The sequence below is a fragment of the Helianthus annuus genome, chromosome 4, assembly GCF_002127325.2.
Source record: "Helianthus annuus cultivar XRQ/B chromosome 4, HanXRQr2.0-SUNRISE, whole genome shotgun sequence".
NCBI classification, from domain to species: domain Eukaryota; kingdom Viridiplantae; phylum Streptophyta; class Magnoliopsida; order Asterales; family Asteraceae; genus Helianthus; species Helianthus annuus.
The window spans coordinates 159,304,188-159,327,287 of NC_035436.2; the positions used below are offsets into that span (position 1 = coordinate 159,304,188).

Genomic DNA, 23,100 nt, shown 5'->3' on the forward strand with positions numbered 1-23,100 from the left:
AGACCTAACCTGACATAATTTGGCCCTTTACAACGTATTTTGGTAGAGTTTGTTATGCAATGAAATAGTTTACGGGGAGGTAATGAAAAAAATGTATTTGATTGATAATGGTATTACATAAGATATTTCATTGTCTCAAATTTACCCTGTTCACTATCCTTGTTTTTTTTTTCATTTCAGTCACTCTCTCACCGTCGCCACCACCACTCGTCATCGCCGCCACCCAACACTTGTTCCACCGACCCCACCACTTGCCACTGTCGACCACCGACCACCGTCGCCGACGTCACCCGCCGCCACCCACCGCTAACGCTATTGACCACCACCCACCACCCATCACCATCGACAATCGCCACCACCCACCACTGACCACAACCACCCCTCGTCGTTGTCGTCGTCACCAGCCGGCCCCACCCTCCACCACCGACCACCTTGTCGCCGCCACCCTCCACCACCGCGCCACCGCCACTAACCATCCTCCACCACCGCCACCGACCACCACCCATCGTCGTCGACCACCGCCGACGCCACCCGTCGCCGACACCCACCACCATCACCACCGACCACCACCCATCGTCGCCGCCATTTGTCGCTACTACCTGCCACCGAACACCGGCGCCACCGCCACCACCACCGACCACCGCCATCGACCACTGCCATCTCCCACTACCGCCACACATCACCGATAATTTCTTCGTCTTTTCCTGCTGATGTGCTAAAATTAGATTAATAAAAACAAACTAAATTAACCTAATCTAGCCGCAAAGTAATACTCTAGACTCTCTAAACTTGACTAAACTAATAACCGGCAAGTGAACCGATCGACTCTAGTAAAGCTAAGCAAGTCTGGATATCGAACCCACAGGACTCAATTTAACTACGTTAACTAACTTATCTAGACTTACACTGACACGGACACGACACTAGTTGTTTTTATATTTGGGGGGGGGGGGGTTCTTAATATCCTAAAATTGCAAATTAAATTTAATTAACTAAATTAACGAAACACGAACTAACTTGGGTTTACTCAGATGATGGAAACAACTACCTAGATTGGAATCATGAATTGTAATAGTGATGATTTATTATGATTATTAATTATTATGGAACTGAGATCTTTATATTCTAAACCTATTGAGACACCGAACAAGACCCTTGACCCTTCTCGAGAAGACACTTATGGAGCTCTAAAGGCTGTTAGGGACACCGGTTAATCTAGACACCCTCACCGGTTATCTAAGGGGTTTGCAAAAGTATCCTAATACGATTTACTCCCTCACAGGCTATAAATCTAGGATAGACTTGAACCTTAATTTGACTTGTTAGACAACGGTCACTAGGGCAACTAGTTCAGACTCCTCACGAAGACCCTACCTAGCAATTTAATGACTTAGACCTAAGAGTAATCTCGCACCTCACAACTATAGAGATTAGTAGAACATTTAAACTTATTTAATTACCGATTACCGCTTCTAAGGTGTATTGGCCAATTAACCTTAAAGATGACAAAATCAATTATAATCTAGCATGAACCTATTACGTGAAAGAAATCCGCCTAGAGTCACACCAAGCATTAAAAGACAATTAAACACTTTTAAGCATGCAAACACATCAAACCAATAAACCAAGTCGACTACTTTCGCAAAAAAACCATAATAATTAATAAATCATAATAAAGTTCAAACCTTTACGAACCAATCATCTCAGTCTAGGCATAAAATAAGTTTAGCCAATCATAGTCTGTTGGTGCAGTTGTCTGTCGACTACATCTTCGTTCGAGTCTTAGAATAGGATTGATTGTAAATATGAGAAATAGTGATTGTATAGGTTTAGATGTTGGATCGCTCTTTAGGACATTTAGTGTTTGGACCGCTCATACGACAAGACATGGACCGCTCGAGTGACAGTTGTCTTGGACCGCTTTTATGACTTGTCTGGACCGCTTATTGGGCCTGTCCAATAAGCGGTTCCCAATCACTATATATACCTCATTAGCGATTCCATTTGTAATAGTGGTAAACAGTTGTAGAAATCGTGCCGAAGCTTTGCCGGTGCGAGATTTGAGCTGTAAACGTCTGATATTAGTAAAACAAGTAGTTAAAGTGATTTGCCTGCTGTTTCTACCTTAGTTTCTTGTAATTCCGCACCTGAAACCAAGGAGAAAGCCTCTGAACGACTCGTTCGGGTCAGAAAAAGAAGGTGTAGAAGTAAGAAAAAGTGACGAAATCCGGCTAATTTCTGCAGAGAACCTCCTCCTGAGCTCTGATACCACTTGTAGGATCGTATTCTGACCCGAACGAGTCGTTCAGAGGCTTTCTCCTTGGTTTCAGGTGCGGAATTACAAGAAACTAAGGTAGAAACAGCAGGCAAATCACTTTAACTACTTGTTTTACTAATATCAGACGTTTACAGCTCAAATCTCGCACCGGCAAAGCTTCGGCACGATTTCTACAACTGTTTACCACTATTACAAATGGAATCGCTAATGAGGTATATATAGTGATTGGGAACCGCTTATTGGACAGGCCCAATAAGCGGTCCAGACAAGTCATAAAAGCGGTCCAAGACAACTGTCACTCGAGCGGTCCATGTCTTATCGTATGAGCGGTCCAAACACTAAATGTCCTAAAGAGCGATCCAACATCTAAACCTATACAATCACTATTTCTCATATTTACAATCAATCCTATTCTAAGACTCTAAGACTCGAACGAAGATGTAGTCGACAGACAACTGCACCAACAGACTCCCCCTTGAATGTTGACGGAATCTTCAGTGAGAGTCTTCAACAAGACATTCTCGGATATAGTTCGGTCTTCTTCAAGAATTCTTCCTGGATCTATCTTTCTTTGGCTATAACCTTCATCAGACTCCCCCTATCACCCTGCTAGGATAGTCGTCTGGGATTTTGTTACCACCATCGAAACTATCTCCTGGCTTCTCTCTGTTCAGCTCATCATCTCTGGTTCTGATATGTCTCCTGGCTATCTGTAGCAACAGGATCAGAAATCTGCAAAACTCAACCATACTTTCACAAACCAAAATAATTGTGATTCAACCTAATGAATCAACTAATCATGTGATACTGTTTTCAATTAACCACTGCTTCACAAATTTGAAACATTCCAATTTCTGATTCAATCTTAAAGAATCATTTTAAACATTTCAAATGTCTTAACCAACCTGTATGTTCATCAAGTTTAGCCTTTGAGATTTTGAATGTCAGCTCTTCACCATCAGTTGTCGAAAATCTTTTTGGATTTTTGAAAATATGAAACATAAATGCAAAGACAGAAATTAAAATGCAAAACAAACATATTTTTGTGAGTTTGTGCAAGAGGATCATATCAGTTTTTGAGACATAACACAAGCACCGTTAAGCTTTTAATCGTTTTAAGTTCTAAACGATTCACGTAGATTGTCGATATAATTGTCCTCTTAAATTTTCATACAATTTTCAATCTATTCAGGATACTATTTAGGTATTTTATGAACTTAGTTCAATTCATGTGTCCCACCTCTTGAATATACTCCCGTATCCAGAATCCCAATATTCAGTCTTACAGGTATGAACACTACAATGATGTCTGTACATAAATTAGGGGAAAGATGCGAGAACTGAGGGATCTCAGGTCAGAACTTCCGTTCAGCAGAGAGATATCAGCTTCGACTTAGCAGTGTGTCCCCTTTAGAGGATCTTTTCAGCTACAACAGATGATTATCAATTTTATTGTCTAATCAGCTGAGGGCTTTATGCTATATTTCAAGCATTTTGTGGAAAGTATTAGCCAAGGACTAGGTCAGAACTACCGTTCAGCAGAAGTCCCGGAATAATACCCCAGACATCATAGAGTATAAACACCTAGTATATCAGAATACGAGACCTTTCAAACGAGATTTCAGGGGTTACCTATATATCCAAGTAGTGTTCCCCACGAATTTCATAAGTTTGAAATTTTAGGTTTATATCCCGAATAAATCTACTAAATGTACAAAAACCTATCGTCACATCATCAGTGAGACCGTTTATCACATTTTACATTACATTTCTTTAGCATGCTGTGATAGTCCACTGATTTACAATCATTTCCTTTTTTTCACAACAAAACTCGTTTTTGACTTTTTCAATGTTTTTGACATTTTCAAATTTTCTAATTTTTTTAAAATTTTTCTCCCCTAAAATCAAAATATGTTTCAATTTTGATTTTCTGGGAAAATTTGAAACAAACTGTACAAACTTGACAACCTGATGAGAATCACTTCAGTTCTCCATCCACTTGGCATAAACAATCAGAACTCCCCCTCACAACAAACTATTTTCCCATTGTGATCTCAAAACACTTAAGTTTGTTTTAATCAAAATGGTTTTTCCGGAAAACTTAGTTTGTTTACCAAACAGTTTAGGTACGGGGTTACTTCATCATCTTGTTTTCTACACAAAAGTAGGAAAATCCAAGTACAAGTTAATGTCCTTGATTTACCATATGCAGTCCAGAATCCTCTGTACCACTTGTAAAACATTCACAAACACAACCAAACCTCTTTACCGTTTGCATGATTGACGTTACCGAATAAAATTCAAGAAAGATGCCGATTCATGCTCCACGCTTACCAACCTGGGAGCTCCGGCAATTCCTACAAAACCTTCAAACACAGATTTAAAAAGATGCCGATTCATGCTCCACTCTTACAAACCTGGGAGCTCCGGCAAGTCAGGTTTTTTCTATTTGAATAGTTTCACCCAAGCCTGACCAGCCTTGGGTGATTTTGAATTTTTGTTCAACAATGGTGGAAAATTTTTCTCATCTATTGTTAAACTAGAATTCTCGACCTTTACCTCAACACATGGCTCCTCTGGCTTTACCATTCCAGAATCATTGCCTGAATGTGGCTTGTCTGACTTTAATGAGTCAGATTCATCGCCGACATGTGGCTCCTTTGTTTCCGAAGAAACAGATTCATCGCCAGGAAGTGAAAACTTCACTTTCTTCTTTTTCTCCTCTTTTGTCCTCAGATTTGCATCTGATGAATTCGACTTGCTTGACTTTGCAGTTGAGGAAGTTGATTCATCAGCACTCTTCTTCGATCTGTCGGGTGAACCCGAGGACAAAATCTTCTCAAGATACTCTCTTGCCTTCTTCCTCTTTTTCCTCAGTCGGTCTTTCTGCCCCTGAGAAAGCTTCACTTTTGTTTCTTGAACTTTAGATTCTTTGACCTTCGGTTCTTTGACGTTTTGACCCAAAGCTTTCAATTCTTTGAGCTTGACAACGACTGGTATCTTCTTTGCCATTTTTTTAGAATTGGCCCTCAATTTTTCATGCGATCTCCTTGGGCAATCTCTGGCAATGTGACCTTTGATATTGCAATTATAGCACCTCCTGGTCTCATAACTCCAGTATTGGCAGTTAACAACAATATGCCCCTGATATCCGCAGCTGTAGCACACCCTGTTATCATACCAGTTACCATTTTCACACCAAACGCTCAGATCATAACATTTTCTGGCTTGGTGATATTCCTTCCTCAAATGTGCTGGTTTTGACGCTTTTGCACTGTGGTTTGTTCTGCACACAACAAATTTTGAATTTTCATTTTCTATTTTTTGTAATTTTTTCCTTTGATTGGATGATCGTACTGATGAGTTTTTTTCTTCATTTTTAAAGTTTTGATTCTGTTTTACAATCTTCTTCACAGGTTTTTGCTTAGAGCATTCACCTTTTTCAGTTGATTGCAGAACAGTTTTCTGAAATTTTTCTTTCAACTTTAAAAACAATTTTTGTTTTTCTTTTTAACATTTTCATCATCAGACTCTGTCTCAGACTCATCTGCTGAATAAAAATTCTCATTTTCCTCATCAGTTTTATCATCACAATCTTTGACTTTGACTTTGTCAAAGTTTATAGCCTTTTCACTCATCGGAACTGAATTGATCGGTTTTGGACAAGGAATATTCAACTTGTCAGATTTAGTAGCAAAACTGATCAATTTCTTCTCAAGTTTATCTATCTTGATCCTGGAATTCTTAGCTTCTTCCTCAAGCTGAGATATTCTCTCAAGATGAGACTTGATGGAATTTTCATTCTCAACCTTCAAATTTTCAAGAACAGACTTTTCATTTATCAAAATTTTGATCTGTTCCTGAAATTTTGATTCATTCGCTTTCAGGTTTTTGTTTTCAAGCTTTATCCAGAAATCTAAATCTTCTGAAGATTTCTGTTTGATTTCAAGCTCTTTTACCAACTCTTTGATTCTCTTTTGAGCGCTTTCACCTTCTTTTTCAAGTTCGACAATCTTCTGAAGATGGGAATTTATCATCTTTTGTTTTTCAATGTTGTTTTTACTAAACACATTTCTCCCATCTTCAAGAATTTTCACTTGCCCCTCAAATTCTTGATTTTTCAAAGTCAAACTGTTAAAATCAACCAACAGTTTGTCATTTTCAGCTTTCAACTTCTCACAATCTTTTTCCAGAGAAAGAATCTGATTTTCAGCAACGTGCTTCTCGTCTTTCAACTTTTTGACTTCAAATGCCAAACTTTCTATGTCTCTCACGAGTTTGTCATTGTCAGTCTTAAAGTTATCGCATGTTGAGCACATTGTTTCATTCTTCACCGATTCTTCAGCTTTTGAAGTTTCTTCTTCCTTTGCTATCAATGTACCTGCACAAAACAATTTAACGAAATCAAAAGGATTTCCATTATTATCAATATAACAACCTCGTTTGAAATCGTATTTCAGCACATGTTTTGTCCTGATACATTTAGTAACCCTTTTGTGCATCTCTTCAATCACATCTGAACTTAGATCTAGCACATTATACTCCAAAACCTTGATCAAATCTTTCTTTTTCTTTCTGGTTTCAACTTCATGAGCTTGAAGTTTGCTGATGAATTGATTTAGAGGTAATTTTGAAAAATTTGAGTTCTCCCTTAAATTCTTCAAACATTTACCCCATTCAATCGGTAATGCATTTGCAAATTTCTCTAATTTTTCAACATTTGACGGATATATCTCATGATCTTTCATATAATTCAGTAACACACTATATCGGTCTTTAAGATCATCCAACGTTTCGTCTTTCAGACACACGAAATATTTGAACCTTTTAGCCCAACCATCTTTGCTCACTTTTCTATACCCCTCATCTAGAAATCCGTTATTCCAGTTATTAAATCTTTCGAAATAATAGTTCTCCTGTTCATCAAACATCATTGCCATGTTTCGCAAAACAAACCGACACGTGTTTGTTGACGAATAAGCGATCTAAATGTGTCAGAAAAGCGAACCAAACAGCAATTGAGCCAAATAAGCGGTCCAGATAAGCGATCCGAATGACAAATAAGCGATCCAAAAATTGTCTGAATAAGCGATCCACAATCAGTGAATTTGGAGCGGTCCAAATCAGTTCGAATAAGCGATCCAAGAACAATCCGACCGAATGAGCGATTCACAATGGTCCGGATAAGCGGTTCAAGGGTAGTCCGATTGAATGAGCGGTTCCTGATTCGTTAGGATAAGCGATCCAAAAATGAAATTTTGAGCGAACCAGGTTAATCGATCGAATGAGCGGTCCACATAACGTCCGGATGAGCGGTTCAGAACTGTTCGGTCGAGCGGTTCAGTCTATGTTCGAACGAGCGGTCCACATTCAAATCCAATTTTGATCCACTTAGACTTTGAATTTTGATCTGAAACTTTCTAGGGTTTATCTCGATACTATTTCGCACAATCTGTGAAAAATTGAGCAAATTCCGACCGTGAAATCTTCCCGAATCAGAAAAAGAAGGTGTAGAAGTAAGAAAAAGTGACGAAATCCGGCTAATTTCTGCAGAGAACCTCCTCCTGAGCTCTGATACCACTTGTAGGATCGTATTCTGACCCGAACGAGTCGTTCAGAGGCTTTCTCCTTGGTTTCAGGTGCGGAATTACAAGAAACTAAGGTAGAAACAGCAGGCAAATCACTTTAACTACTTTTTTTACTAATATCAGACGTTTACAGCTCAAATCTCGCACCGGCAAAGATTCGGCACGATTTCTACAACTGTTTACCACTATTACAAATGGAGTCGCTAATGAGGTATATATAGTGATTGGGAACCGCTTATTGGACAGGCCCAATAAGCGGTCCAGACAAGTCATAAAAGCGGTCCAAGACAACTGTCACTCGAGCGGTCCATGCCTTGTCGTATGAGCGGTCCAAACACTAAATGTCCTAAAGAGCGATCCAACATCTAAACCTATACAATCACTATTTCTCATATTTACAATCAATCCTATTCTAAGACTCTAAGACTCGAACGAAGATGTAGTCGACAGACAACTGCACCAACATAGTCATTGAAGAAATCAAAACAAGAGTATTTTTATGAACAAGAAACATGATAAAAAACAAGAAACGAAGAATTAAGAAACCCGAATGGTAAAACATGACCCAGATTCTTTCCTTTGCTTCAAATCTTCAATCGGCTGCTTCAAGCTCTCAAAAAACGCTCCAAAAAGCTCCAAACTTCAGTTGAGAATTTGTCCCGGGTATTGCAGAATCATAATTAGGGTTGAACTTAAGACTAATGATGATTATATATGGTTCTCAGCAACAATCCAGCAGCAAATCCAACTCTTGCACGATTTCAACCCCTTCGCATCACGCGAAGGGGATTAGTTAATTTGGTCGCGTAGCGCGGCGCGTTGTAAGGTGAAATCATTATTTAATTTCTTCGCGCTACGCCAAAGGGATTCTAACACTCTGTCACACCCCCAAAATACCACATGCAGAAATACTGCGGGGCGTGTGACGTACCAGGATCCAAGCCACCAATCACATTGAACTTCACGTAATATAGTTAAATAAAACCTTCATTTATTGACCTTAAGTGTTACAACGTTATAAACAATTCACAGTATACAGCGGAAGCATAATTCATTCGTTAAGTATTCATAAGCCACATGTAAAAGCCATTTGTCTTATGTTGTGTTTCCATGTATCACGATCAATGACCACTCCAGCTTCCCAGACAGCAAGTTCCAACAATATGCACCTAAGGCCTGCAAGGCATGTAACAACGAGTCAACAACAAAGTTGAGCGAGTTCACAGTTGGTGTTCATTGTTAAGTTGTTCTAAAATCCATGAGTTCATTTGTAAGTCATAAGTTAACCAGTTTACCCTGTCTCCCAAACATATCCATAATCAGTGGGGGCTTCCCCATGTTAACCACTAGACCCGTTTACCATATCGACCACTGACTAAAGTAAGTTGGTGCCCTGACGTCAATGTCTATCATCATTGACTAGTGCCCAGATCCATTAGTTCACGCCCGTCCTCTGCGGCACGGTGTGAGGCTTGTCAAACTTAAATAGCGCTATCTAACTAATGACCCGCTCGCCATTGGCCCGACGATTAAGTCGATATAAAAAGGAGGGACTTCATGATAGGGAGTTTTGGTCTAGTATCTGTGTTGTCACCCTTCAATAAAGAGGGTGTGTACGCAATCCCTAATCCAGGAGATTACGCAGGTTCCGTTTATATCCTTATCATGTGTTGTCACCCTTCAATAAAGAGGGTGTGTACGTGTTCCAAACTAGGAGATCACACAGTTTCAGTTCAAATCCTTTACCCATTCCCAACCCTTGGGAATCCCATGCCTTGTGGAAAGTGTGAACTCACCTTGATTTGCTCGACAGATAATTTATTTGTCAATATACTCAATTCAATCACATCCTATCATAGGTATTACGTCTAATCAGATTCGCATACTATTAATCACGTATTCAAGTAAAACATAGGTCACGTTTCATATAACCACACATACTTAATCAAATTACATGAACAGTATCACATACCTAGCACATAACAATTAGACGTTACATAGCACATAACAATTAGACGTTACATATCTAACAGCTACCAGTGAGTTAAGACAACCAAATCCCATTTCTTGTGTGTAGATAAAAAAAAATTAACCCGACCAACGGTCGTTTATAGGTGTGTGGTTCATGATTTTTATAATACATTATTATTCTGCCCAGCCCAACAACTTACAGCCCAACATAAACGTAATGTGTGAGGCCCAAATAAGTAGATCAGCCCATTTACGTATTATGCGATATTTCATTTATGTGGGGTCAACGTTTAACCTTTTATTTCTGATTGTAAGTGGTCCCCATGACCATTACTGTGAAATCCCCCCAAGACAAATATGGTGAACAATTTTCAAATCACATATGAATATTGTATCCTGAGTGGTACCCTACCTCTAAGACCCTTCTCATATACAAAGCACCACTTCAATATTTGTTACACATGCAAGGCGGCTACTGACAAACTTATTATAATAACTTCATGGTTTGACTAGACCTGCACATGGGCCACCGTTTCTATTTTAAAGCCTATAGAAAGTGTGTGAACTATCTCTATATGATTACCATTACTTTTGGATCTCACATGGGCCATATATATTCGATTATATTGGACCGATAATACAACTGGTATCTCAATTCCCTAGAATGTCATGTGATCACCAACTATCATTTATTAGTTAACACAATCATCTAGGCCATCCAAATTACATCAGTGATTAAATAATCATCACATACTCAAAACCTTATGCAGCCTTAACCGAGTAACATGTGTGCGGCCCACTACTAGCAAAGATTAGTCACATGTGTGCGGCCCACTACTAGCAAAGATTAATCCATAAACAGTTTTATAATCATGACTATCATTCCAATCAAATCAACCAGTATCATATTCCTTTAATTCACACAAACCCAAAAATATCAACATGTGATCGATGACTCAACTGACATCCTCTCAAATCAATTGTAATTGTACTAGACCTAAGTGCACAAAGTCTAAGTAATAATTGTTCCCCCATGTGAATTTGAGGCATGCAAGAACATGGGTGGACCCCATGTCTTTCCACTAACATGAACAATCAGTATTTCACAGTCAATCATCATACAATTCACATATGTTTGCACTTATCCATCTAATTCATGCATCAAATCATGTACACATACATATATACCCTTGATAATCAGAATCATACATAAATAAGATTAACAATTAAAGATTAACATAAACATGAATCAACTAACCACACAAAGTCTCGATGGAAAGGGGGGTCTCCTGTCGCACGTAACTTGGAGAAAGTAGGGTTGGATTTGAATTTTTGTGATCAAAGTTACAATATTACGTATACCTATATACTACAACTTGGGCGGTTCATTAATTGACAGAAGTGGGCTCAGGCCCATTCAAACAATTAGTCTATCCTAATACATAGGCTATGTGTCTATACATGCTAAGCCCAAACGTAACACACATAACCAAAGTGGACGGTTTCTAGTGCAAGGCCCTACTTGGGCTCCTTGGCGTGCAAGTGTAAGCCCACATGTGTAGTCTAGTAATCGGCCCAACATATGTTTTTGTTACTCATAACCCAAGTTCGTTGGGCCCAAATACAATGTGAACAAATTTAAAATTAGCAAGTTTTAGACTAGCACAAGAAGAGGAATGAATAACGGGAGATTTAGATGACAAGGTTAAACGATACTGACCTCAAAAGTTCGGGTTGTCACAACTTGGTCGCGTGACGCCGCAGGTGCTTTCTCTAGAATTTCTCCGTTTTTCGATTCCCTTTCAGCAGCGAAATGTCCGGTTTTCGTTGCTAACTCTTTTAAGCGTTTTTTCTAACTTTTCAGCAACCGAGGCCTGCAAACAAACAAACTAACAAAATTAACTATTTCTAACTAAAAACCAAAAAAACGAAACGAAAACGATACCAATTTTACATGATAAATGTATGTATTTTGCAATACATCAAATATCCCCACACTTACTCTTTTTTTCATCCCCGAAAAAGATCTATGCAAACGGAATCATAGTAAAAACAAAAATCCGGGTCCAAATTTAAATTACTTATTAAGATCAAAACTCATATTAATCGTGATTGTAAGTATACTTGTCCACTTAAACCCGAACCCGGTTCCAAACCCTTATCATACAATTTATGTTTAAGTTTTTGTCAATCTACCTAGGTCTCACACTAAAAGCCGCAGTCTCGCCTAATTCCACCTCAAGCTCATGAAACAAAAGGAACGAATCAACTAAACCTTTCCCAACTATTCTATACCAAAATTAAGAGAATTTATTATCATTTTTTTTTCTCTTTTTTTTCTTTTTGAGCACTAGACTTTGCATACCTAACCCAGAGGCTGTCTCAACCAGAGTCACTATCCCCGAGAGCGACAATGTGAGCTTCGGCATTTTTTTTCCATTTATTCTATTTTTAACTGTGAGTGCATATGTCTATCACTTCCGTCAATCACGTATCGTAGCTTAATCAGTTGATACAAGACCAGTGTTGAACAGAGCAAAAGACAAAGTTGATAAATGTTATAGTCCATTCGGACGGATGGACACAGAGTCCATCCGAACGAATGCACATTGATGGTCATCCGGATAAGTTTAGTTTTAGTCCATCCGTCCGGATGGAGGCTCATCCGTCCGAATGGAGGCCATCCGTTAGGTTCATGCGTCCGGATGAGCTTTGCCTATAAATAGATGTGTAGGGTGTTGTCATTTGGTAACTTTTGGGCATTCTTGAGGCGAAGCTCTGCCCATTTGATTTCGTGCTATAAAAACTTTTATATCAATAATAGAAATCAGTTTATAATTACGTCTTCGTGTTCTATCCACACACGTGATTGAATTCCGCACATTTCACGTGTTCGTACGCATTCAACAGTTAAAGGAATCGATCCAGATCCTGAATTCACATTAACTCAACCTAGAGGCAATCTGAATCAGAGTCACTATCCCCAATAAAGATTACATAGGCCTCGTTTTTATATCTAGCTCAATTATTATATTTTTTTCGATAAAAAATTCTAACAATTTTAGCTTATAGCGGCATTCCTTACACTATTATTGGCGGTTTCAGCTTCCTACTTCTCCTAGATGAGCACCCACCGGTAAACTAACAATTAAGTTCTTTTAAAATCAAAGGAACCTAGAAACCAGGTCAGGCCTACTTAGACATCCCAAGCTAGACACAAGTTCAACTTATTAAACTTATATTATCATCATTTGAAACCCGAACATACCCGACTTTACTATCATTTTCCGTCTTTATTTGCAAAACTTCTAAAACAGAAAAAAAATTCTAATTTTTCAATTTTTTTGGATTTTTCTTTATTTTCTATTTTTTTTCAATTTTTATGACTCCAACGACTCAACCTAACCCTACGACTCTATGTCCCATCCCCACACTTAAACTCTACATTACCCTCAATGTAAGATGGAAACAGACTCAAGAGACTAAAAATAAATAAAAAATAAAAAACTAAGGGCAAATCCAGCTCGGTCGTATAGCATTCCATTCGCGATCGGCTCTGACAACTTATTGATACACTCATTAAATGCCTTGACATTTGATAAGCAGCTCCGAAATCACCCGAATGGAGATTACGTACGGGTGGTACGATTCAAACCTGCACAATCAAAAACCAAAGCAATACCGACTCCACACAAAAGAAAGACTCAAAAACCACTAAGTTAGACTCATAATACAAAATAAAAGACTCAAAATACAAGTAAACGCATACCGTAAACGAACTAGATGCGAGAAACTGAGCAAACCGGACAAAGATACAAATCTGCCACGAAAACACTCCCATCGCGTGACGCGACAAGATCTTGCTCATTGCTTCGCGCGACGCGACGCTATTAAAATACTCAGTTTTAATTTCTTCTGATCGCGACACGAGCCAATTGCCTTATGCCCATGGTTGCAAAAGTCGCTAGGCACTCCCTAGTCGGTCGACCGGGGAGTTGAGAGTACTCGATCTAGGCGGAGAGTACTCGGGGAGTACTCGGACATGTTAAATTATAAAGAAATTACTTTTTGAAGATTTAATATATGTCAAATAACATAAATTTACTAATATTTATAACAAAATACGTGAAAATGATATTCATTCTTTATTCTTTAATATGATAGGTATAGAAATTATGTTATATTATTATTTAAGTCAAACTAGCCCCGAGTTGACCTACTAGATCCGATTATGGCCGAGGTTGACCGCGTTTGACCGACTCCGAGTAATTAGGCGGAGTCAAAGAAAGTCGCCTCGGCAGCCTACCTTGTAGCGACTACTCGGGGAGTACTCGGCCTTGGAAACCTTGTTTTACAACCATGCTTATGCCCTTCGCGCAACGCGAAGGGCCCTTTTTCACATAAAGTTTCGTAGTTTTCTTGCCTCAATGCCTTAGAATTTTCTCTAAACTCTTCCTAACTCGTCCAAAACACTATCTAAACCAAATTTTGATTAGAAAACACTTCGAGACTTCGTTTCTTCGCATTCTTAACTCCACCACGGGCATGATTACCTACAAAACAACTCAAAACACAAAAATGCAAACCAAAAATCTACCAAAACTACAAAAAACTCAAAACCACGACTAGTACCCAAACTCTATAGACGGGATATCACCCTAATTACTCAACTTCTTAAAAACTTACGTAGGATCATGTAGACCCAGCTCACCTCCGTATCCTATTCCACAGGTTCTAGCACTATCAGACCAATTCCAACCCAGTTCTCTCCACACTTCCTCATACCTCTCACAAACTTCAAACTCATCCTCAGGCGTTTAGGTTAGGTTAGGTTAGGTTAGGTTAGGTTAGTTTAGTTTAGGAATTGTGGTATGTTCTCATTTTTAAACCTGGTTCTAAAGTATCATAAAATGTAGGGATGATAATTACAGGAATTGTGGCATGTCCAAATTTTAAACCTCGTTCTTAAGTATCATAAAATGTATGGCTGCAAACGAATCAAACGTTCGGTGAACAGTTCGGTAAGCCGTTCGGCGGGAAGTTCGTTTGTGTTCGTTTATTAAACAAACGAACACGAACAAGAAATTTCATTGGTTTAGTTAAATGAACAAACATGAACAGAGGTCGTGTTCGTTAGTTTATGTTCGTGAACGTTCGGTAACGTGTTCGTTTGTAATCGATAGTTCATTAGTGTTTTTAGTTTTTATATTTATTTAAATATTTCAAAATTCCGACAAAATAAATATCTAATAAGCGCCAGATGCAACAAAGGATGAGTCCTTTTTCCTTCTCACGAACCACGTAAGCGCCTAGCACTCAGCAAAGCAAAGCTTATTTGGGAAAACGGCGCATAAAAAAGGGATGGCCCATCAAAAGTTCGGTGCCTTCGCGAACGAAGTTCAGAATCAACAAGGGTTTGTAGAACGAACCGAGTGTACAACTGGGTCGTAGCCCCAGTTTTTTGTTCGTAACTGGGGAGAGAGAATCGAGTTCTTCACGAAGTATATATTTTGTTCATGAACGATTGTTTGTGTTCGTTTGTTCCATTTGTTTGTTTTAATGAACATTAGTTTGTGCTCATTTGTGTTTGTCAACATTCGTTTTTGTTTGTTGCCTAAAATTAACAATTCAAACAAACACGAACAAGTTCATTTCCTTAACAAACAAACACGAACAAAAAATCTCGTTCGATAAGTGTTCGTGAACGGTTTGCAAACACGTATATTTCTTAACAAAATTACCAAGAAACTGAGATACAAGTCAGAATCTAGTTGTTTTGACAAAGTCTTTGTTTTCACTTATGCAAAAAATATATTTCTACGAAACAAAATTATTAAAAAAAAAAAAAACAGTTCATGCTAATCTCTAACATTACATGTATCATCCTCCTCAATCTAACACCTAAAGGACTGTGAGTTGATCTAAAGAGGTTCAGTCCATGATTGGCTTGAGATCTGCTGCATCACCGGATCAGTTTGAAACTGAGACAGATACAGGTTTATAATAGGTTTCCGTTTAGGTTAAATAGGTTTTCTAATCGATTCGGTTTCGGTCAAAGATGGTCAAAACAGGTTCTTTCCCAAACTGTTAAAAGGATCGGTGCGGTTGGAAACCGGTTTTTTAACCGGCTCGGTTTAACAGAGTTTTTGAACCGGTATCAAACTGGCGGTTTGGTTTGAAACTGGGAACGGTTTTATAGTCGGTTACGGTTGAGGTTAAAAACTGGTTTCGGAACACCTGCAAGAATGCACATTATGTCATCTGAACATGCACATTGCCGTGTTTACTTTGAAACTTAATTCTAGTGTAGTATCTGTTCATGTTACCTTTTTTTTGCTATCATAAATTGATAAGGTAAGCTTCCTTGTAGGGTTTTATAAAGCCATCCTAAGTGGCAGATCCAAGAATTTTTGTCACAGGGAGCCAAATCTAGTTAGCAATTAAAAAAATAGCAACTAAACACGGGTCAAAACGGGTCGAGTCAAATATATATGATGTTCAGATAATTAGTAGCCTGAAACCCCCAAACTAACCATAAATCAACAAAAAACAATGTCAATATGTTAATCCAGAAGCATTAAATAAAATGAAATTGTGTTATGAAACTAATATTTAAAATAAAAAGCTATAGAGAAGTTAATCTTATAAACTAATCGACTTTACAAAGAACAAACAAGAACAAACTGAAATTAATCTTATGAACTAATCGACTTTACCAAGAACTACAAAAACAATCGAACAAACTAATCGATATTATGAAGATAGAACTGAAACTAATCAAATAAACTAATCGGTTTATGAAGAACTGAAATGAATGGAATAAACTAACTGATTATACCTGATGAATTTTATTTGGACCCACTGAAAATTTGCATGTTACCCAAATTGACCCAACAAGTAAAAAAAGAAAACCCATAAAGACCGAAAAATGGATGTATGGATTTATATTGCCAGTCCTACTAATAATCATCGACTCAGCAACAAAGTTAAAACTCCAAAAAGCAACATCTTAACAATCAAAAACCGCTAAATGAGTTGCATAAAATATACCATTGATTATAACATCATAAGAAAAGATCTAGTTTTTCGTTAGTGTACCATAAACATGTTCATAGTCCCTTGGAAATATCATGGTGGAACACTTGGAAACTAGGAGTGTAATCCCACATTCATCAAACACACATCATCCTCAGAGGCGTCCTCTAAACGATGGTATTGAATACCAAAACAGGAACACATTCTACAATAGAATTTTATCTGATGCGGGACCATTTTTGAAATTGCAGGCGTCTCCCGTGAGTGAATCATATACATAATAGCAATCATGTCTTGTCGCGAGAGAGAGCTATACTCATCACACTCAAGCTCGACATCTTCGCCTCTAAAAGAGTTGATAGGTGTGTAACCGGACATATTATATTTAGGCTCACGCGTGGTGTCATAGCTTTCAACTTCTTTGCTGGCATAGTCCCGGTTGCTGCAAAAGAGGGGAAAATGTGGATAAACACTTAAAATGATAAGGGAAGATTTTTTAGGAAAAAGAAAAGGCATACTATTCCCAGTCAGTTGGCAGATGAGAGAAGAAGTAGTAGCAAAAAAACCGAATTTTTTTCTCAACCGTTGCCAAATCTTTGAGATCATTAGGGTCGCTGCGCCAGTCAGAACGCTTCATGATATCAGCTGCTTCCTTAACCAGCAGATACAAATGATGAGGAATAACAGTAGGTTTAGTCTCAGAAGAATAAGAACCGAATTTGATTGGCCCGTCAACATACGGCATCACCCAGTCATAAATCCAACCATCTCTCTAAGCAATCAGAGCAAATAACAGATTAGAATAATAACATCCGTTAGGTTTGACCAAATCAACTAATAGGTTTATGTGATTATAAATTTTGATATATAACAAGACCGACCCCTTTAGTAGAGGGTTGAGTGGACTCCATATGCTGATCTTCCTCCTAAAGAATCAACAGATTAGAATAATAACATCTGTTAGGCTTGACGAAATCAACTAATAGGTTTATGTGATTATAATAATAAAACAATACCTCTTCTGAAGAGGGTTCAATGGGCTCCATATTCTGATCCAGGACAATCACACACAGCAAATGAATTAGAATAATATCTTGGGGTTGTCATAAACATAAAACCCTCCAAATGGCCTAATAAACTTATTACCTTTGGTCCCTTCAATGACTCGTAGCTGACAGGTGGTTTGCCCTCACGGGAAGAACGCGCTTTAAGATATAAAGCTCTGGTATACACATCCCACTCCCTAAATTCGTTAAGAGTAGGCGACCTCCTTGATTTAATAAAAAGAACTGCAACTTGAGAAAAGGACTCCCATGAAAGATGAAAAGCATCATCGATAGAACTAAGCTGACTCATATCCTTTAACTCTTTAGAACTAAGCTTCAACATCTCCTTGAAGTACTCGAACTAAACAACAAGTAAAGCAAATGAATAACTATTAATTCAGAAGTCATTCCTAACCTAAAGATCAATTAGAGTAAAAAGGAAGAAATAATAAGCTAGGGATGATTATTATTTAAATCAAAAGAATCGTATAACTCTTACATCCTCCTGAGATCTCTTACTCTCCCTCTTCCTCTTCCTCTTAGACGAACTGATGGGTCAACAGTAATAATAATTATAAGCAAATCACAATCAGTTCAATCAACGACAAACACGTATATATATAATATATATATGAATTGAATGAAGGATATATAAGTAAGTACCTCTTCTTCTTCTTATTGCCGGGGAAGGACAACATTGAAGCCAACCACTTGCTGCTATCCATATTCTTGCTCATCGATCAAACCCTTGGCGCTCTTGAAACCCTAGGCGTTCGTAAGAAAAGAGTAAAATATGCACGGATAATAGTTTACGTGGTTTGTCAAAATAACATATTGAGTTAATTGCCAAAATCGCCCCTTAGGTTTGAGCACATTTGCCATTTTCGTCCAAAATGACACTTTTGTACCATTTTGCCCCCCACGTTTGTAACTTTTTGATATTTTCATCCAAACAACTAACTTAGTTTATTTTTTCTGTTAAATTGAAGGATATTTGGATGAAAATTGCAACTATAAACCACAGGGACGAAAATGGCAAATGTGCTCAAACTCTTTTTAATTTCTTTTATTTAGTTAATTTTGTCACATATATAATAAAAAAGAATATACATGCAATTTTTATATGAAAAAAAAAAATAATAGTTTTGTCAGATATTTTTTTTATAAATTTTCATCCAACCACTAACTAAGTTAATTTTTTTCTATTAAGGTGAAGGATGTTTTAAATTTTATAAATTAATACAGAAATTAATTTCCAATTGTTCATATAGATCAATTTTATAAAAATAAATCTACTTAAACCTCTAATTTTTATAAAACTAAAATGTTTGTGACCCTATAGAAAAATGTCAAATAAACAAATATTATCATATGTACCAAGTTTATAATTCATCTTCTACTCTTTTAAATTCGCTCCTAACGAAAAACAAAAGTCAGTGCCCCCATCAAACAACGTACCGTTACCAAACCTTAAAATTACCCACCAAATAGTAAGGATAATGCCATCTAATATTTTGTGATAAACACTTTTCATAACGAGCTATTTTCTTGTTAAACTCTCAAAAACATAATCGAAATATTCATGTTACTTAGAGAAAGAAAACAAAGTTCTATTGAACAAAAGACTACATATAATAACCTTGATACAAATAATAAATAAATTTTTAAAAAATCAACTTAAAACTCAAATTTGTTTTTATCCAGCAAATGAAGTAGGATGGCTCGGAAAATGCAAGCATTTTAAATTGGTTCATTATAAAAACCCTTTAGACGGGGTTTGGTTGTTTCTTAAACAAATTTTGAACAATATTTATCTCACTTTTTGATGACGGTTTTTTTTTTACCGTATCTAAAAATACGTTGACCGCGTCTCATGTTTCATTCTATAGTAGTGGTAACCATAACATGTAAAATGAGAACTGGTACCGATATGGTGCAGTTTGGTACCAATACCAAAGAAGTATGGTATCGTTGCTCGATAAAAAGAATATTATACCTAATTTACAATACAAAAATATTCATAATAGTATTTAGATTTCTTTTGAAATTTAATAAATAAATGATCCTGTATTAATTTATAAAATTAATAGAAAAAAATTAATTTATAAAATTTATAAAATTTAAAGAGTTAATAGCCAAAATGGTCCCTGAGGTTTGCTCACTTTTGCCACTTTAGTGCAAAATCCAAAATTTTTAAGTCTGGGTCCTTGAGGTTTGCATTTTATTGCCACTTTAGTCCAAATTTCAAAAACTCTCTTTTTTTACTGTTGCAACCAGCCTATTTTGTCCTTTTATGCAGGGGTATTTTGGTCATCTTTATGAGTTATTATAACAAACTCATATTAAGAACCCAGAATACCCCTGCGCAAAAGGACAAAATAGGCTGGTTGCAATAGTCAAAAAATGGAGTTTTTGAAATTTGGATTAAAATGGCAACAAAATGCAAACCTCAGGGACCCAAATTTAAAAATTTTGGATTTTGGACTAAAGTGGCAAAAGTGAGCAAACCTCAGGGACCATTTTGGCTATTAACTCAAATTTAAAACATCTTTCGCCTTAATAGAAAAAAAGTTAACTTAGTTAGTGGATGGATGAAAATTTATAAAAAAATATGTGACAAAACTATTATTTTTTTCGTATAAAAATTGCATGTATATTCTTTTTATAATATATATGACAAAATTAACTAAATAAAAGAAATTAAAAAGAGTTTGAGCACATTTGCCATTTTCGTCCCTGTGGTTTATATTTGTCATTTTCATCCAAATATCCTTTAACTTAACAGAAAAAATAAACTAAGTTAGTGGTTTAGATGAAAATGGCAAAAAGTTACAAACGGGGGGGGGGGGGGGGCAAAATGGTACAAAAGTGTCATTTTGGACGAAAATGGCAAATGTGCCCAAACCCCTCTCTCACACACATATACATACACATTTTAGGTCCATCCCCATTTTCTTAACTCCATCCTCTTTGCCCCATCCTCACACCCGATCTACGTGGCGGATCATCAACATACCGCATAGCCTTATATCCTTGATTAATCAAAACTTGATGGTTTAATACGGGGTACGTACGATCTTATATTTTCAAAACCATAGAACAATTAAAACCGTTTCTTTTTGCAACGGTTTGCCGTTTGTCAAAGCGTGGGTGCGTCTGACCTCACCATACCTAAAATATCATCTAAAGGCCTTAAAAATAAGTGTTTTTCCCAACCCTTAGTAACTTACTTGATGTAATACGTGAAGAAAAAAAATGAAAATTATATCTCGTATATATTGTCAAACCAGTAAGATGACGATTTGAGACATGATGTATATTTAGTATTATAAGAGACCGTTTACTAAAATTGTAAACCGCCTTTGTATTCCGATCGGAACATTTAATCTTCTCGCAACCTGTTCCATGGCTGCTTTGCTCAAAATCAACGGTATAACACCTTTCTTTTGGTGTGATTTTTATGTTTAAACTTATAGTCGTACACCTAAAATCCAAACACCATGATTTGAAGACCTTTAGAACTGTTTTAAACTCCCCTCGGTTGTATGGTAACAAACCATGAGGATTGAATTGGAAAACTTGTTCAAAAGATCCAAAAACACAAAGGTTTAACACTAAACTTAATCTATAATACCATCAGTTATATGTGTAATGCTTATTATATGACTGATCTATGGCATCTTGAATATTCAATCACCCTTAGATAATTGTTGAAGTTTATTTACTGCCCACTACACAACCAGATTATATCCAACCATTATGACACGTGTTATGAATAAATGAAGGCACTAAATAATTAAATATGACGTTAATATAAGGTATTTGAAGTGTTGGTAAATCCAAACTTAGTTGAAAATTATGTTGGCAATAATAAGACAAACGCTTATCGTGTAACAAACAAAATGCGAACTTCGGTGACCGCCCGGATAATGTTGAAACCCTAAAAATATTCCGTTATGATTAAAATCTTATTTTTAATCATATTCGTGAAGAAAAATTTATTAAAACGCTTATAATCCTTATTTTGCGAATTTAAGCGCGTATTGCGCAATACTGCGCGTAACTGCAAAATACAGAAAACATAGCCAGTCTAGGCAAACAAAATATTGTTTAGCAATATTATGGCGAGTTAATTTTTATAGAACGATAAAAATAATTTTAAACGCCTTAAAACGCAATTAAAACGCGAAAATCAAATACCCGGTAGTCAGTTAAATACCTGTATTTGCATGAATATTTGTATGTATATGTGCAAGAGAGAGAAAATGTGTGTGAGAGAGTAAGGTGGTGACACCATATGTGTCCACCAATTCTTTTTGTTGCCATGTGTTGATTGTATAAGAAACCTAATGATTAATAAACTCTTACACTCAACATAAAACTAATTCCAAAGATCAAACTTTTCGTTTCCTTCCCTTCTCTCATCAAACACGGACCGAACACACACCCACACACCTTCCTTTTCAAATTTCAAACACTTTCTTTGAAGATTAAAGCCATTTCAAGCTAGTTTCAAGATGTTTTGAGCATACAAAAGTGTTACCAAGTGATTTCATGAAGGAACAAGCAAAACCATCATCATAAATCTCATCAAAACTCATTTATTTTGAAAGGTATAAACTTATTTTTGGTTCATGATTCTTATTTCTTGATTATGATGAAGTAAAGTTTCTCAAACACATGGATTCTTTATAACACTTGAACTTTAAATGACAAATGATCTTAAATAAAATGAAAGTGGGAACTTATGTGTATATATGTATGGCTGAATGTATGTATGTATGTATGTTAGAGATGATGTTTGACATTTGAATGTTTTTTATTATGTGAATTTAAAAAGGGTGAATGCATGCATGATCAAAAATGTGTCATATAAAAGTCTTGTGATTTGAAGTGATTCTAAGAAAAGTTGAATCTTGGAAGTATGTATATATGCATGTGTATGTCGTTTATATACATACATACATATATATATATATATATATATATATGTGTGTGTGTGTGTGTGCATGAACATAAAATTGTTGGATAGTTCATAAATGTAAGAATGTTGCTTGCATTTATGTCAAGATGATTAGTGATGATTTGATGATGATGATGATGATGATATCTTGGATTATTTGAATATGAATTAAATATATTATTTTTTATGCATTTAAAGTTCATGGATGATGATATGATA

General features: G+C 36.7%; 1 protein-coding gene across 1 annotated transcript; it reads right to left on the reverse strand.

Moving 5' to 3' along the window:
- Positions 1 to 16,846: 16,846 nt before the first annotated feature.
- LOC110934961 lies at positions 16,847 to 18,700 on the reverse strand. Its single transcript, XM_022177634.2, has 7 exons — positions 18,582 to 18,700; positions 18,418 to 18,466; positions 18,019 to 18,279; positions 17,889 to 17,921; positions 17,754 to 17,798; positions 17,391 to 17,644; positions 16,847 to 17,314 (listed from the first exon to the last, which is right to left on the reverse strand). Exons 1-7 carry the CDS (start codon positions 18,653 to 18,655, stop codon positions 16,987 to 16,989), a joined length of 1,044 nt encoding a protein of 347 aa, XP_022033326.1. The 5' UTR covers positions 18,656 to 18,700; the 3' UTR covers positions 16,847 to 16,986.
- Between the last annotated feature and the right edge of the window lie 4,400 nt (positions 18,701 to 23,100).